This window comes from Gadus chalcogrammus, chromosome 4 (genome assembly GCF_026213295.1).
Source record: "Gadus chalcogrammus isolate NIFS_2021 chromosome 4, NIFS_Gcha_1.0, whole genome shotgun sequence".
Classification (NCBI taxonomy): Eukaryota; Metazoa; Chordata; class Actinopteri; order Gadiformes; family Gadidae; genus Gadus; species Gadus chalcogrammus.
In genome coordinates this window covers 12,321,690-12,336,689 of record NC_079415.1, presented here as the reverse complement: position 1 = coordinate 12,336,689, position 15,000 = coordinate 12,321,690, and the positions used below count along the sequence as shown (strand labels likewise).

Genomic DNA, 15,000 nt, shown 5'->3' with positions numbered 1-15,000 from the left:
ACAATTCATTGTGAGCATATGCTCTTCAAGCCAAGTTATTCATATATACATAGTATATGCATAGAGTATATACGTAGGGTATATACATAGTGTACTTACGGTCCATTGCAGTGACTCACATGTGGTCGTGTTGAGATTATTTCTGCGTTTTTCTGAGAGAGAAAATAATTTCACACGCGACTAGCCGTCGTGTTGCATGTAGCCACATGTGAGGAGGGCCACATCACCTCACCTGAAAGCTAGCACTGTAGCCAGTAGGCTAGTGCTAGCCGCCAAACAGCGCTTTATGTAGGCTAGCACTAGCTGCCTCTAGGCTAGTTATAACAAACAGCATTATCTGTAGGCTGGCACTGCCAGTTGGCTAGAGCTAGCCTACAGGCAGCGCTATCTGTAGGCCTGCCCTGCCTGTATGTTAGCATTAACCTACCCGCAGTGCTAGCCTAAATGCAGTGCTAGCCTACAGGTAGTGCTATCCTACAGGCAGCGCTGCCTGATTTCTGCTCACCGTTTCCTAGATAGACTGATTGTTATTCGCATTGTACAAAACATCATTGATGAAAAAATACATGTTGATGTCACTTCCACTATATACGGATGTTTCATAACCCCGAATGGGGTTTAAGGGCAGATATTTGATAATAAATAGGACTGTGCTTTAAAAAAAAAGAGATATATTATTAAAAGTTTTGTTTCGACTCAGCTCTCTATCGTGGATTATTTTTCTAAAATATGAGACGAAAAATATTAAAATACATATTGCTCAAACTGCACTATTTAACCTCTGCATAGCAAGCCAAAAAGCTCTTTAATCAATGCAATAGCTATAATTGGTATTAACATGGGCTCAAAGCTAACCAATATTAGATTTAGCGTGTTTCAACTAAACGCTTTGGACGACGACCATTTAGTCATTGGGCTTCAACTGAAATATGTACAAAAAGTAATAATATACGATCTGTGCTACAGCCACACACAGCTGAGAGAATGTTATACTATGTAATAGCTTAACTTCAGATCTAACAGTCCCACTATGTTATTGCAGAACCTCAGATCTAACAGTCCTACTATGTTAAAGCAGAACTTCTGACCCAGTAGTCCTACTATGTTACAGCAGAACTTCTGACCCAGCAGTCCTACTATGTTACAGCAGAACTTCTGACCCAGCAGTCCTACTATGTTACAGCAGAACTTCTGACCCAGCAGTCCTACTATGTTACAGCAGAACTTCTGACCCAGCAGTCCTACTATGTTACAGCAGAACTTCTGATCCAGCAGTCCTACTATGTTACAGCAGAACTTCTGATCCAGCAGTCCTAAGCTATAGTAGAACTTCTGCTCCAACAGTCCTACTATGCTATAGTAGAACTTCTGATCCAACCGTCCTACAATGCTATAGCAGAACTTCTGATCCAACAGTCCTACTATGTTATAGAAGAACTACTTGGGGCAGACAGCAAAGAGCCTGAGCTGGAAACAAATAACTGAAGCAGCGGAGTTAGGCCATGTTTCGTTACAGAGATATTCAACCAGAGATAAATGAATTATTTGCGCAAGAAGACCAGGATTTAAGAGAGGGATTTTAATAAGTGTATTTCTACATTGGCTGGCTACACAGTGTTGATTTGAAACCTTTACAGACACTTGTCTACTGTTTACGAGTACTGGTTGAGTTTGTGTCGCTGTTAATATCCAATTACGTGCTAACAGATCCCCGTATCCAGCAACATGATTGGTCGAAAAAATATGAAGGAAAAGGAAAAGCTCACACAGATTTGAGCTTGTCTAACATAGGATTTTAGGGTACCAATTCTTAAGTAGGATTTTTGAGACTATCAAGAACAGTTGGAAGGGCAAGTTGGCAGTGCCATATACTGTAGAGACTCTACATATATTGTTGCCTACAGGAGAAAACACAGAACCCTTAATGGAGGAAAAACACTATGAGCCATGAATCTGCAGAACAGAGGGACGCAAGATCGATGTAAGATGACGTCTTGAAAAAACGCTCAACCAACTCTCAAGTGTGTGATTTGTTTAGTTTTTTTACGAGCTGTGTGGCGCTAACTTTGTGTTACAACCCCTTCCCGTCCTCTGTTGATATTGAAAGGTTGTGAACTGTACAGAAGTGTGATGATGGGATGGTGGAGGGCAGCAACAAAGCATTGTAATCTACTGACAAACTTGAGCTGTTAATAAAATCATATTTTCCAGTTAAAGTTTCCCATCTCAATGCTAATCCAAAGTGCCCCTCATTTATTCTGGATTGTCTATATATTCATGACCCAATCTACTCTCTCATCTAGTTTCTGTAGCATGAGGGATCATAGACCTCAGTGATTAATGTAATACACGAATATGGCATATGGGCCTACTTCATATCATAGACTAACTGATGATACTTTGCTTCCCATGACACAAATCAAGTATATTCAAGGAGTATGTAAATATATGAACATTAAGCTATAAAAAAATAATAATCTGAGTTAGGGGTTCATATTGGTGGGTTTTGGGATTTGTTTTGGTTCTAGGGTAAGTGTAACTTTGTTGAATAAAGTTGTATGGTTTCTGCTCAAATATATTGCTGCATGTTATGTATTTGGCATTAAGGAATTTCTTACCAAAATATTGTAACTGAAATAGTATTTATTCATCAATTTAGAACTCGATATTGTCGGATGTCTCCTGCAGTTTAACTTTCCGACAAGTCAGTGGTTTACATATAAAAGTACTGGCTGGATAATACGTTGCAGCAATGGCACTCATTTCCGTTTCAGTGAACAAAAAAAAAAAGTGTGCGGCTATATCCTTTATCACTCAACTCATGCAGAAGACACGAATAGCTGCATAAGCTAGTAGTCATTCACTGGCCGCAAAGAACAGGAAAAGCTAGAATACGATCTTCAACCTATCCCGACAATCTATATTTAAGTCTGACACCAAGGGGCTGACTATCTTATAAACCTCATGTCCAGCCATAATCGCTTCCATGATTATGGTGATCAGCTCCTCCATTAATCGCCAATGGTCTGACAGGGCCTCGTCAGGAGGACCATGTGACCACGGCACCGGGTACCTGCCCGGACCGGCAGGTGCTCTGTGATCGGAGGCTGAATGCTAACGAGGTCTCAGGAGTGGTGCAGCAGCAGAATGAAATCACCACCCAAAGAGAACAAAGGCAATGACTCTTGGGGAACTGGCAGGGCATTGGCAGGCTGCCAACACCCCGAAACACACGTACACACACACACACACACACACACACACACACACACACACACACACACACACACACACACACACACACACACACACACACACACACACACACACACACAAGCACACACCCATCTGGATGGAGCCTGGGTCCCACAGAATAGACTGGAACGACACGGTCGGATCCGATTATGGCACCGACACGGCTGCGTCAGACCAGGCGGGTTGAGCGGAGGGATGAGACCCCCAATCCGTCGTCACGGCGTCCCCAGCTCTAGATTCAAACCTTTGCTTTTTCCCCCATAAGGCAGTTGAGTAGGGCCTACAGCGCTCCAAGCGTTCGCTCTCAGGCTGAACCGGCCACCGCATGTTCTGCTTCCGCCACGAATCAGCGGATCACGCTCCAGGACTGCAATTCTCCCATCAGCCGTAAAGCCGGATTGTTGTGCCATAAATCCGCTGCAATAAAACCTGCTGGTGGCGCCACGCTCCGGCTGTCCCGGGTGGATTTCCCACCGACTAGGTCCGAACCCGGCTGCACCCGGCTGCCATTTTAATTTCGTCATCCCTCTCGTGGGACAATGTAATGGAAGTGCTTTGCTTTGCTCACCATCACAATGAGCTGTGTTTTATGGCCGGGTCTTTGGATCGCCGTTGACAGCAGCAACCATGCCTGGGAAATTACTTATGCTTCTTTTCCGACCTGCCAGCCTCTGATTATGATACAGTTTGCAGCAGTTTTCCTTTTATCTGTTGGGATTTGAAAAAATCACTGGCTCATACACACCAGTAAACCTGGTCTTACCTGCCTGTTCATTCTCAACCAGTGTTTGTGTGGACATGATACATTCAATTTTAATTTGACATAGTCAGATTCCACGTATTGAAGTTGTGGATCATACGAGACGGACACAATTCTGTCCTGACAGGCAGGCCAATGGGTATGTCTGACTACTGCCTGGCTGGAAATGGCTCAATACATTACCATATAACGACAGCTTGCTTGAAATGTCTCTGTTCAGATATTTAGCCGGAGATGCACAGAGGTATAACAGCTCTCTTTTATTCTGATGCTCTGCTTTAATGTAGAAGCAGTAACGAGAGTCACTGCAAGGTCACCGTCTGGGCGTCACCGTCTGGGCGTCACCGTCTGGGTGTCCCTGACGGCAGCCCACCAGCCTGGATGGGAGGAGAGATGATGGAAGTAACAGAGTTCAAGGTGTTTGTCTAGCCGTTGGTGTACACTTCAACACTACATGGTTCCTGCAGTCATTTTGCTTTCTCTTTTCTGGGAAGTCTTGATGCTACAGATGTGGCTGGGCTTAGTGTTCTGTCTATGTGTCATCTATCATCATTTAAACCTTTATACTCTCACTCAGGGTCGAGTCTAGATTTTGGGGGCTCTATGCAAAATGTTGTTTGGGGAGCACCTAATTTGTGAAACTTGTGGCTTCTGGTGGGGGGATTCCTACCATACTCTGTAAGGTGGGCATGCATTTTACCTTTAAAGGCATCAGTCAAATGCACTTTTACCAATAACCAGGATAATTGTTGACTATTTTTATGACCAGATTGGACGTTCAACGCATCCTCTTCTCTGATGAATGTATGTTCGAAAATTTGGCAATAAGCAAGCCATTGACATCCATTATTTGAAGGATTCCTTCACTCAGGATTCTAGGTGCATGCCTCTCAGTCTTTAAGTCTGTGAGCAGGGGCGGCCCCAGCACTTTTGGCGCTCTAGGCGAGGGGGGGGGGGGGGGGGGTGTATGAAGCGATTGTTGACGGGGGGGGGGGGGGGGGGGGGTGTATGAAGCGATTGTTGAGGGGGGGGGCGATTGTTGTTGACGGGGAGATGTGGCCAATAAGTGATTTTTTTTAATTTATTTTTTCTCGCGCATTTTATATTTTGCGCCCCCCCTCTAGATGGCGCTCTAGGCGGCCGCCTGACCCGCCTGTAGGGAAGGCCGCGCCTGTCTGTGAGTATGTATAATGGCATGTAAAACGATTGAAACATGTGGATTTGTTGCTTTCTGGATATAATTGAAGAAAACTACCCAGCCAAGCAGCTGGTATGCACTAACTTGAGTTGAAAAAAAATAAAGAATAAGCTATGGGAGATGCTAAACACTTGTTTGGTATAGAATGAATCAAAATGAATGATTAATTAATCTGAATCTGAATCTGCATAATAACATATCCCATATGCGTATAAATGAGATCAGATTTTTATTTTAAATGTTGCCCTGTATAGATATATAGACAACGTTCATAGCTATACAGTTCATATTTCACAGCTTATCTATGTATTAATTTATTTTTTTGAGCTTCAGATGCTTTCCCTCAACTTTGCTAAATCAACTATACAAGTAACAAGGTAACAAGCGTCTTAGAGTACCATATCAAGCGCTATATAAATTGTATTTATTATTATTATTATTATTATTATTAACTACCAAGGGACACCGGTTAATTTAATTCATGCAAAAAAACATAATAATACAAAAAAAGGCTGAAATAGAAGCTTAGGGGCCACCTTATGTCTTTGGGGGTCCATATGCAACCGCACAGCCCGCATATAGCAAGAAACGGCCCTGCGCTCGCTGGCAATGTCTGCAGCCTACCATTTGCAAGATGTCCAACGCATACCTGTCCATGAATGTAACTGATTTCACTGTAAATTGATTCGAACTAAGTTAACGCTGCTTTTGGTTTCGAGGGCGATAGTAATTATTTTTGTGTCAAAACCCCCGAACCCACCTTCTGACCCAGAATCCCAGGAACAGCTCCCCGTGCAGCTCAAACTTACACTTCTAGGAATGCTGATGAAATATTTTTCCTTTGGTTTGTGGGCATTTTTTTATGTTTTTTTTTACCTGCGCCGCTCACAGCAGCTTTGCTATAAGTAAACAATTAACCTCTGCCTTAAGGTGCTCTGACTACGATCAGCACTTCGCGATCTGCTGACTCGTGCTTCTTTCACGTTCCCCCCGGTGTGAGGCGTATGGCTGTTGTATATCAGCATCTGTCGTCACCTCCGAACCACCGCCTCACAGGCAGCGCGCCTCACGATGTGAACACCGCGGCGCGCTGTTTAAAGCCCAGCCAATTTCGGCTTTGCCTTGACCTTGGCAAACAAATCACTTCGCCTGGTTTTCAAAGCCTGTTCGAACCGGTTGTTTCTCTGATGATCCGAGGTTGTCCCCACTCCACACATGCAGGCGGACGTATGCACGCACGATCGCGCGCGAGCGCACACATACACACGACCTCCCCACGATCAACTACCACAACCTCCCAATGATCAACCACCGCGACCCCTATTATCAAACCGCTTGACCACCCCATGATCAACCACCACGAACGGCCATTACCCCCAAATCTGTAAGGGGTTAGGGGGGTAATGGGGGTCCATGCATCACACTGACCCATGGACCACGATCTGTCCACACCCTGCCCACAAAAGACATCAGTGTGATGATTACTAAACCCCACCCCTTCATAGAACTTCTCAAGTAAAGTGTGTGTGTGAGAGAGAGAGAGAGAGAGAGAGAGAGAGAGAGAGAGAGAGAGAGAGAGAGAGAGAGAGAGAGAGAGAGAGAGAGAGAGAGAGAGAGAGAGAGAGAGAGAGAGAGAGAGAGAATATGCAGGGGGGAGCGTGGTGGGGTGAAACCAGACAAAGGAGAATGCGGATGAGCAGAAGAAGGAGAGAGATAAGTGCAATTGTCTTGGGTGGGTTTTTAAAACACGATATAGCAAACGATTTCATCAGCATAGCCAGAGATAAGTGGGAGCTGCCTCAATGTACAATTTGCGGAATATTCATTCATATTGTAAATCACATTCCTCATTGCTGGGGCCTCAGCTCAATATGTGCTGTAGTAAGCTTAAAGTTGTGCTATGCTATGTTGTTTTGATCAGCGTTGAAATAAGTAGGCCTATACAAATTAGTGAAAGTACATATATGGGCCAATGTTGGTACCTGGTTATTGAAGGGACAAAGGACAGCTCCAGGAAAAAACGGAGACACAAAAAGAGGACATGCATTGTTGAGGAAAATGCTGCAATGTCTTGCAGGCACTTTGAGATAGGCTACACACATGAACTAAAGCTCTATATTCTTCTTCTTCTCATTATGATCATCTTAACAATATTCATATGTCATGCACAGAATCGGAGCCCATTGTAACGCATCAAAAACCACTGAGTTTGAACAAACACGGCAGTGGGAGACAGCAGACCGCAAGGGGCCTCAGTGAGAGAACGAGCTGTGGGATGATGTCATCACTAAACTAGACCAGCACCTGCTGGTTTCAGCCCACTAAAGTGAGGGGCGGCAGCGGCGTGGATCTGAAGGATCGCATATCATTTAAGGATTCAGCCGGTTCTGTCCGATGCAGTGGATATTTAAAGTAAAAGGAAACGATTTGATTATTTGTCGAATCAATGCCAGATTTGTAGCTAATCGATTGATTTACCGAATAACTTAGTGTCCACCTGACCACGGCTTTTATTTGTTATTTTTCTCCTGTCAAAAAAAAAGGATCGATCTGAAAGAGGGTTAAGATAATCAATTTCATTAAAACATAAAATAAAAATATAAAAAAAATACCAGTATTTATTCATAATGGCATATGCTAGTTGCATTAAGTAACCCAGAGGCTACTTAATGGTTATACATCTGATTACGGGGTGGAAATGAAGTGCATACAGCCTGCGTAACGACCTACATTAAAATAGCACCTTCCTAAAATTAAAACTATTTCTACAATATTTTGATGTCAGCGTCACTCTGTGGCCATACAGAGTATTACAACAATACCAAGGTACACTACCACTCAGGGTGCTCCATAGCGTACGGGACTGATGGCTCCCCAGGGGAAAAAACAACTAGGCCTAACGTTTTAATTAACCAAACAGCAAGATGTTGCGTCCCAAACTGTTGAAATGTACCATTAAACCAAACACAAATGCTCTGAATAAACTACAAACTCGAGTTGAATATTGTTGATTTACTACAACTATATATTCGTAACATGTATTGTAGATACAAATAAAAGGATTGAATCTGCTCAATATTTGCCCTCACAGGCCTTGAAGTAAAATGTTTTTAGATAGGCCTACGCCTTTCAATAGGCAACACTCATATTATATTTAAGAGCATCTTAAGTTTAAATGTTAGACAAATTTGATATTTAATTTTTCCAAAATATTGTGTTAGCCTATCAAAACTATTTGAAAACTTATAACCCAGAACTTAATAGGGACTCTACTCTGCAATAATTTACTACTTGGAATAATGAAATAACATTGACACTAAACATTACAGAAAGGCAATTGTATTTTATTCAAATAGTGAACCAGATACAGTATGTATAGTATAATAATTTATGACGTCCTTTAACTAAGGATCTCTTAAGCATGCTATCAGAGTCCAAATGTAATCAGTATGTTGGCATGCATTCGGGAAGAAAGACCCCTAAGCTTTCACTGAAATCAATTACAATAGTTCTACAGAATGCAAAGTCATGCTAACAACAGAGGTCACCATTTAACCTGCCCGTGTCTTCAACTGAGTACATGGGGTGACAAGCTAAATGTCATGTAGTTAGCCTTCAACAGTATAATTACAGTTTGCTGTAACAGATATGGCACACTTGCCCAATGTGGTGTTGGTTGGGGCCAAAACGGATGACCACTCAGAGCAATCTTGTCTTTTTAAATTCGTCCCCATAAAAGGAAGAGCACAGGATGCAAACTTTAGCTTTTACATGTAAATAGGTGGTCAACTGAGGTAGCCTTTTTATTAGAACATGGACAGTTTAGCAGAATATTTTTGGATAAACCACAACTTATTTGTGTTAACATTGCGACTTATTGAGTTCCTCAACAAAATACCATAATCCTTCAACTCTTTGTGACCAAGACCTTAGAACGCCTCAGAAAATGCAATGTTAACAAAAATAATCCTACTTTATCATGGTAGCTCTTGAATACTGCTGTGTTCAAATAAAAATGTTTAACAAGGAATACATTTGAATTTGTCTTGACAGTGCACATCAGCCTCTCCTCTAACTGAGCACAGTTTATATGGCAGGTCTACAGGGCACACACTCGTACCGTACAGAGAGAGACAGTTCGTATAATGCATAGTAATATTTAAAAAAACACACAAAATGTAAAGTAAAGCGTGACAGGCAACGAGACAAGGGACAAAATCCCAGCTAGTCCGCTAAAGTGCTGACATGGCCAATGTGTGGAAGCATTCGTTGTATAAATGCATGTTATAGTACAAATAAATAATATGAAGGTGATCGTACAGAAAAAATAAGATAAATGATATATCAAAACAATTGAATGAATGAGATTTTACAGATGTTGGGCTCAATCAATAAAACTGATGATGGTCAACAGATTTATCTATTTGGAAATAATTGCAGAGTGTATTCATACTAGATTTCGATTATTTTAAATTAAACATTAGTAGAGATGTCATGCATAGATTGTTATTATTTTTTACAAAAGGTTCTGCAGCTTCACAAAGGTCTTCTCAAAATCTATATTGGAGTCAACCGCTTACGAAATACATTTATAAAAGGGTTTAATAGATTAAAGGTCTTAAAAGTTACTACTCGTTACAAAATACAGTTGAACATACTTTTTTTTGGTTCGTTTAAAAACATCCGTCCTTTATATATTACATAACGAAAACACGTCTTTCAAAACACAAGAAAATGAACGATAGAAAGCAGTGAAATATTTTTCCCTTTTCCTTCCTCTGCAGCATAATTTAAAAGGAATGGCAGATTTTGATAGCTGTTCATGATGTAATATACAGAGTGGTCATTAGAACCTCCTCATCTTAATACCACTGGCATCAAATACCGCCTACATCATACACAGTACATAACAGACATGTGCCTTCCAAACTGATCTCACATCATGTCACAGCACACAAACTGAGTAAAGCTCAACTAAATGGAAAAACAATCACCTGACCGGGTGTGTATTGGTGTGACGTGCTGGTGCCTAGCCTGGCGCTTAACGTCCGTAACAGTTGACTGTTACTGTGGGATGCATTCATGACAGGTGACGTTTGGCTGCATATGACGCATTGATGCAGCAAAAATCCCTTGACTCAACTTTAGTACCAGAATTTCTATATAAAAATAAGTTTGCCAAATCTTGGATGTTGGTTGCGTTTGCAAATTATAGGTTTTTTGGTATAATCTGATGTTAATTCTGAATTGAAGATGATAACCCATTAATTGTACTGCAAGTTAAACACAGGTTCAGTTGATCACATAATTGTCTGGACATTAGTTTGTCTTGAGGTGGTTCTAAGTCGGGTTAATCAGAACTCAGAACAAATTGAGGAAAGGGGAATCTTACTTGGTATGCTATGCTGCCATGGTGACTAACAAAGTCTGCATTTAGAAATAGATCCATGTGTTTATTTGAACTGTGAGGGTCTTCAACAAGCTTATTAAAAAAATCATCAAAAAATATCAACTACTTCGGTAACTCTGCAACTATAAACGTTCAGATAATACTAGTTAAGTAAACGGAGGCCTACCATCACTTAAATTCAATAAACTGTACAATTCCTTCACACCTCCCTCAACATATATATTTCACAAAACCCGGCCAGAACGGCAGTCAGTAGGAGACGGTGGATCGGACGGACAATCGCTGTCAGTAAACCTGGGCTTAGTCTGTCCTTACAACGGGAAGAGTTTTGTGTGGTTGCTGTATTTCTCCTACTGTAAAAAAAAAGCAAAGCAAGAAAAAAGCACCACAGAGGGCGGCGTTTGAGGTTAAAGATCACGAAATGGAGCCATCCACGAGTGGTGCGGATCTATAATACAAACACGACCACAGAAACCAACCGGGTGGGGGGGGGGGGGCTACAGGGGCATGCAGTAAGGAGAAAGAGAGAGAGAGGAGGGAGAGAGAAAGCAGAGGGAAGAGGGCCACAAGTTCCTCGTCGGAATTCCTCCAAAAGACAAAAAGGGAATCCAACCTCAACCTTTTAAGAAAAATCAGTCTCACAATCGGTTCCAGCTGTTAAAACTGAAACTGTGTAACTCTCGCCCCTACCGCTGTGGTCCCCGTCAGATGGCGCTCTCCAGCCCGAAGAGGAGCCGTTCCGTGGGTTGGTGAGCGTGCAGTAAAAAGGGGTGCTGGGTGGTGCTGTTGTCTGCAGGAAGGGGGAAGGGGGACACGCCTCCTCAGAGCCTCAGGAGAGTGCCACGTCCTGGCCTACGAAGGGCAGGTCCATACTCATCACACCATCCGCGCTCCCCTGTTTCCTAGGAGACACACACACGAGTAAAGGGGGGGTTCGGTGTGGTGTCGTTATGGTTACTCGCCGGGTTGCTACTTAGAAACGTCAGGGCTGCGAAATCTCAGGGCAAGCCGTAAGAGAACATTGAACAATGGTCACATCGGTGTGTGACCATTCAATTATCAATCGATCAAACAATCACAAGAAACTACAGCTCCACAGAACCCTGGGGAAATCAGAGGTTTCCTGGGCCTTGTCACACACTGTAATAAGCCTGACTTGACACATTTAGTATTGAAGCTTTGCAGGCAGATTGGGTTAGAGACCATCTAACCGCACAGTCCGGCAAACAGCTAGAGCCACGAAACCTCTGATCGAGGCCTCCAAAGTAAAACAGTTGTGAATGAGCAATGATAAACGATCAATGATCCATGATTGGTTATCTGTGATGGAGCTCTGTCCGGGGGAGGGTCTCCTTACGACAGCACGGGGGCCGGGGCGTTCTGGCTCCCGCGGTCCTCCCTGCGGCCCCAGTCGAAGGGGTTCCCGAAGGACCGCTTCCTCAGCATGGTCCGCACCAGTATCTGGGAGAGACGCACGGAGACACAAGCAGCGACAGGGTGACCCCTCGAGCCACGGCACCCCGGTTACACACGGGGGACCGCCTTGAGGCAGTTCTTGGTGCCGTTCAAATCCTTCAGATGACAGGGAGCAGAGATCTGATGTGGTTTTTGGTACACGGTGAATAACACGGTTTCAGCTGCATGTGATTTCTATGCCATGTCCTCACCGGTGTCTGTGTGGTGTATTTTTGTAAACCGCATGCTAGGGTTTCATGTTTCAGAAGCGACCGGGCGAAACCGAGATGAGACGAAAACTGTCCTAAAACGCCCCTGTAGGACTTACATTTTAGACATTTGATTCATACATACAAACTCCATGTGGGTCCATATTTAACATTCTATATACACAGTATTTTAAAAAAATAACCCTTTTTCTCATTTAGATTTTGTTTTAAAATTTTGAGAGCCTCTACCCCAGTTTCGTTGCGCTTTGTGCAATGACAATAAAGAGATTCTGATTCTGATTCTGATATTCATTCATATATTTTGTGGCATGAGCACAGGGAAGCAACACACCGCTGTCACCCTGACACACTGTAAACATGGAGGTGGGGAGTCATCATTGACGTTATTTATATGTTATTTATTGTGACGTGACGACGCAATGTTGTGACGTTGTGATTAAGGATGACATCACGTAGCACCAGCCGAGTGGTTGGAAGGCGGAGCTTTACCGTCCTAGCTATAAAATACCTTCTTTAGCGCCCCCGAAACATCCAACATTCCTCCGACCGTGACAGAGGACAAGAAGAGGCCTAGCGCGCCCCAACAACGTGCTTCAGTGGAGGACTCACCACCGTGGCCAGACTGGGGATGTGCTTCACCGAGTTCTCCACCTCCTCCTCCGTCACCTCGATCAGCAGGCAGCAGTGGTCGTCGTCCAGCGGCAGTGGCTCGGCGCCCTGCCTGGTCACCCACGGGTGCACCTGGACACACACACACACACACACACACACACACACACACACACACACACACACACACACACACACACACACACACACACACACACACACACACACACACACACACACACACACACACACACTCTACTGATGGGCTCTGCAGAGGTTCACCGCACCGCCGTGTAAAGAGCCCACAGCCCAGCCCATAGCAAAGCAGCTGGGAGGGAGAGAGAGAGAGAGGGAGAACCTTGATCTGGGGGACGGAGATCCTGGACTCTGGGTTCTTGTCCAGCATCTTCAGGAGGAGGTCCTTCACGTCCTCCGATATCTCCGCGCTGACAGGGAGAGACAAATGGAAAACCCATCTCGGCCCGAGTTCATTTAAACTTCAAACCACTGAAGGCATGAAACATCTTTGGTTCTATGATTTAGGGCTTGAATGGCCTTACTGGGAACCGACACTGCATACTGATTTAGCTACGTGTGTATCCCACAGGGGTAACATAGCCTTGCCCGGTGCATAGGCTGTAAAATAGAATGGAATTGTATCCATTATTCCGAAACACGCTTCTGTAAAATGATTCAAAAATTTTACTTTTAGCACATTTGTAAACTTTGTCACCATACGACGTTCTGGCGAAACCTAATCGGACAGAAATGTTCAAAGGTAGAAATTTAGCTTTCCCAGCCGTGGAGCATAATGGAGAAACTACTACAGCATATTGTGATTCTATCCTTGCTTTGGTTGGAGAATTTGGTTTGGTTGAGTAAACAATGTGTTGCTGCAATCAACGTATGGAAATATGCAGCTGGGAGAGGAGGGTCTACAGAAATGTGACGCGCGTGGTGAAGTCAACACAGATCTTATGGGACATCGTCTCCCCGAGCGGTGCATGCGTCACACGTGCGTGTTTTGGCGCAGCCCAAGCATTTTGAGGAGTGAGCACTCACTGTGGTGGCAGCTCCACCGGCTGGCTCTTGATCTTCTGGTGAAGACTCAGGATGCGCTCATCCATGAATGGACACTGGGGATGGAATAAATGGGGATCGTTTTTTTAAAGTCGCTGTCATCCATTTGTGCTGAGCCCGCATTGTTCTAGGTTCTCAGGCATTCAAAGCTCTGTAGCGATGAGAAACAACTGCTTATTGCAGCTTTAATGAGCTCTAAAGTTCAGGCTTTAAAATAAAATATGAAAGTAACATTGCTATTTATTTTAATTCACAGGGTAACACACAAACTCGTTTTGTTTCATCGTGGTGCTCTCAGTGAAAATAGCATTTTAGTCAAGATTTATAAAGTGAATTAAGGAATGAAAATAAGTGTTGATACATAGTTCATTCAACAGATAGATGGTGTGGATGTAAGAAACAGGGGCCAGACTTACCACTCCAAAGAGGAAACAATAAAGAGTCACTCCCATGGCCCAGATGTCCAGCGCCTTCATGATTCATTAATGAGGGAGAAAAAACATTTGTATTATCAATACTCATTTCATGCAACGCAAATGGTTACAGTGGAGGAGTAATATATATTTCTTTAAACACTTTATATATCAGTTTACATCTTGATATGAAGAAATCGTACATGTTGAGCTTGAACTGATTTTGTCTATTGGGCATATGACATGTTAACAAACTTTAAAGCTAGCACACAAACGTAAAAATCCTGCTCAAATATCCAAAACTTCCTTCGTAATTGTTGCATGCAACACCCTTCGTTTCACACCACCACCACTAGGGGGTGCCAGCGGCTCGGCCACATATCCACCTTGCCAGAGAAGTTCTTCCTGGTCTCCGATAGGGTCTCAGGGGCGAGGAAGGCGGGCGTCCCAACCGTGCTTGTCAGCAGAGCATCAGCCCCCTCGAACTGGTTACTGACCCCGAAGTCAGCGATCTTGATGTGGCCATCTTCCCCCACCAGCAGGTTGGACGGCTTGATGTCTCGGTGGATGATCTTCTGGTAATGCACTGC

General features: G+C 43.5%; 1 protein-coding gene across 1 annotated transcript in view; it reads right to left on the bottom strand.

Annotated features, from left to right (window-relative positions):
- Nucleotides 1–7,856: 7,856 nt before the first annotated feature.
- The window catches only part of LOC130381483 (calcium/calmodulin-dependent protein kinase kinase 2-like), an 18,779-nt gene continuing 11,635 nt past the window's right edge, over nucleotides 7,857–15,000 (bottom strand). Inside the window, exons 11-17 of the mRNA XM_056589107.1 lie at nucleotides 14,797–14,996; nucleotides 14,414–14,467; nucleotides 13,980–14,053; nucleotides 13,276–13,363; nucleotides 12,918–13,049; nucleotides 11,981–12,084; nucleotides 7,857–11,525 (exon numbers count right to left, since the gene is read on the bottom strand). Coding sequence (XP_056445082.1) covers nucleotides 11,453–11,525; nucleotides 11,981–12,084; nucleotides 12,918–13,049; nucleotides 13,276–13,363; nucleotides 13,980–14,053; nucleotides 14,414–14,467; nucleotides 14,797–14,996 — 725 coding nt within the window. The 3' untranslated portion in view covers nucleotides 7,857–11,452. The remainder of the gene's footprint in view (nucleotides 11,526–11,980; nucleotides 12,085–12,917; nucleotides 13,050–13,275; nucleotides 13,364–13,979; nucleotides 14,054–14,413; nucleotides 14,468–14,796; nucleotides 14,997–15,000) is intronic.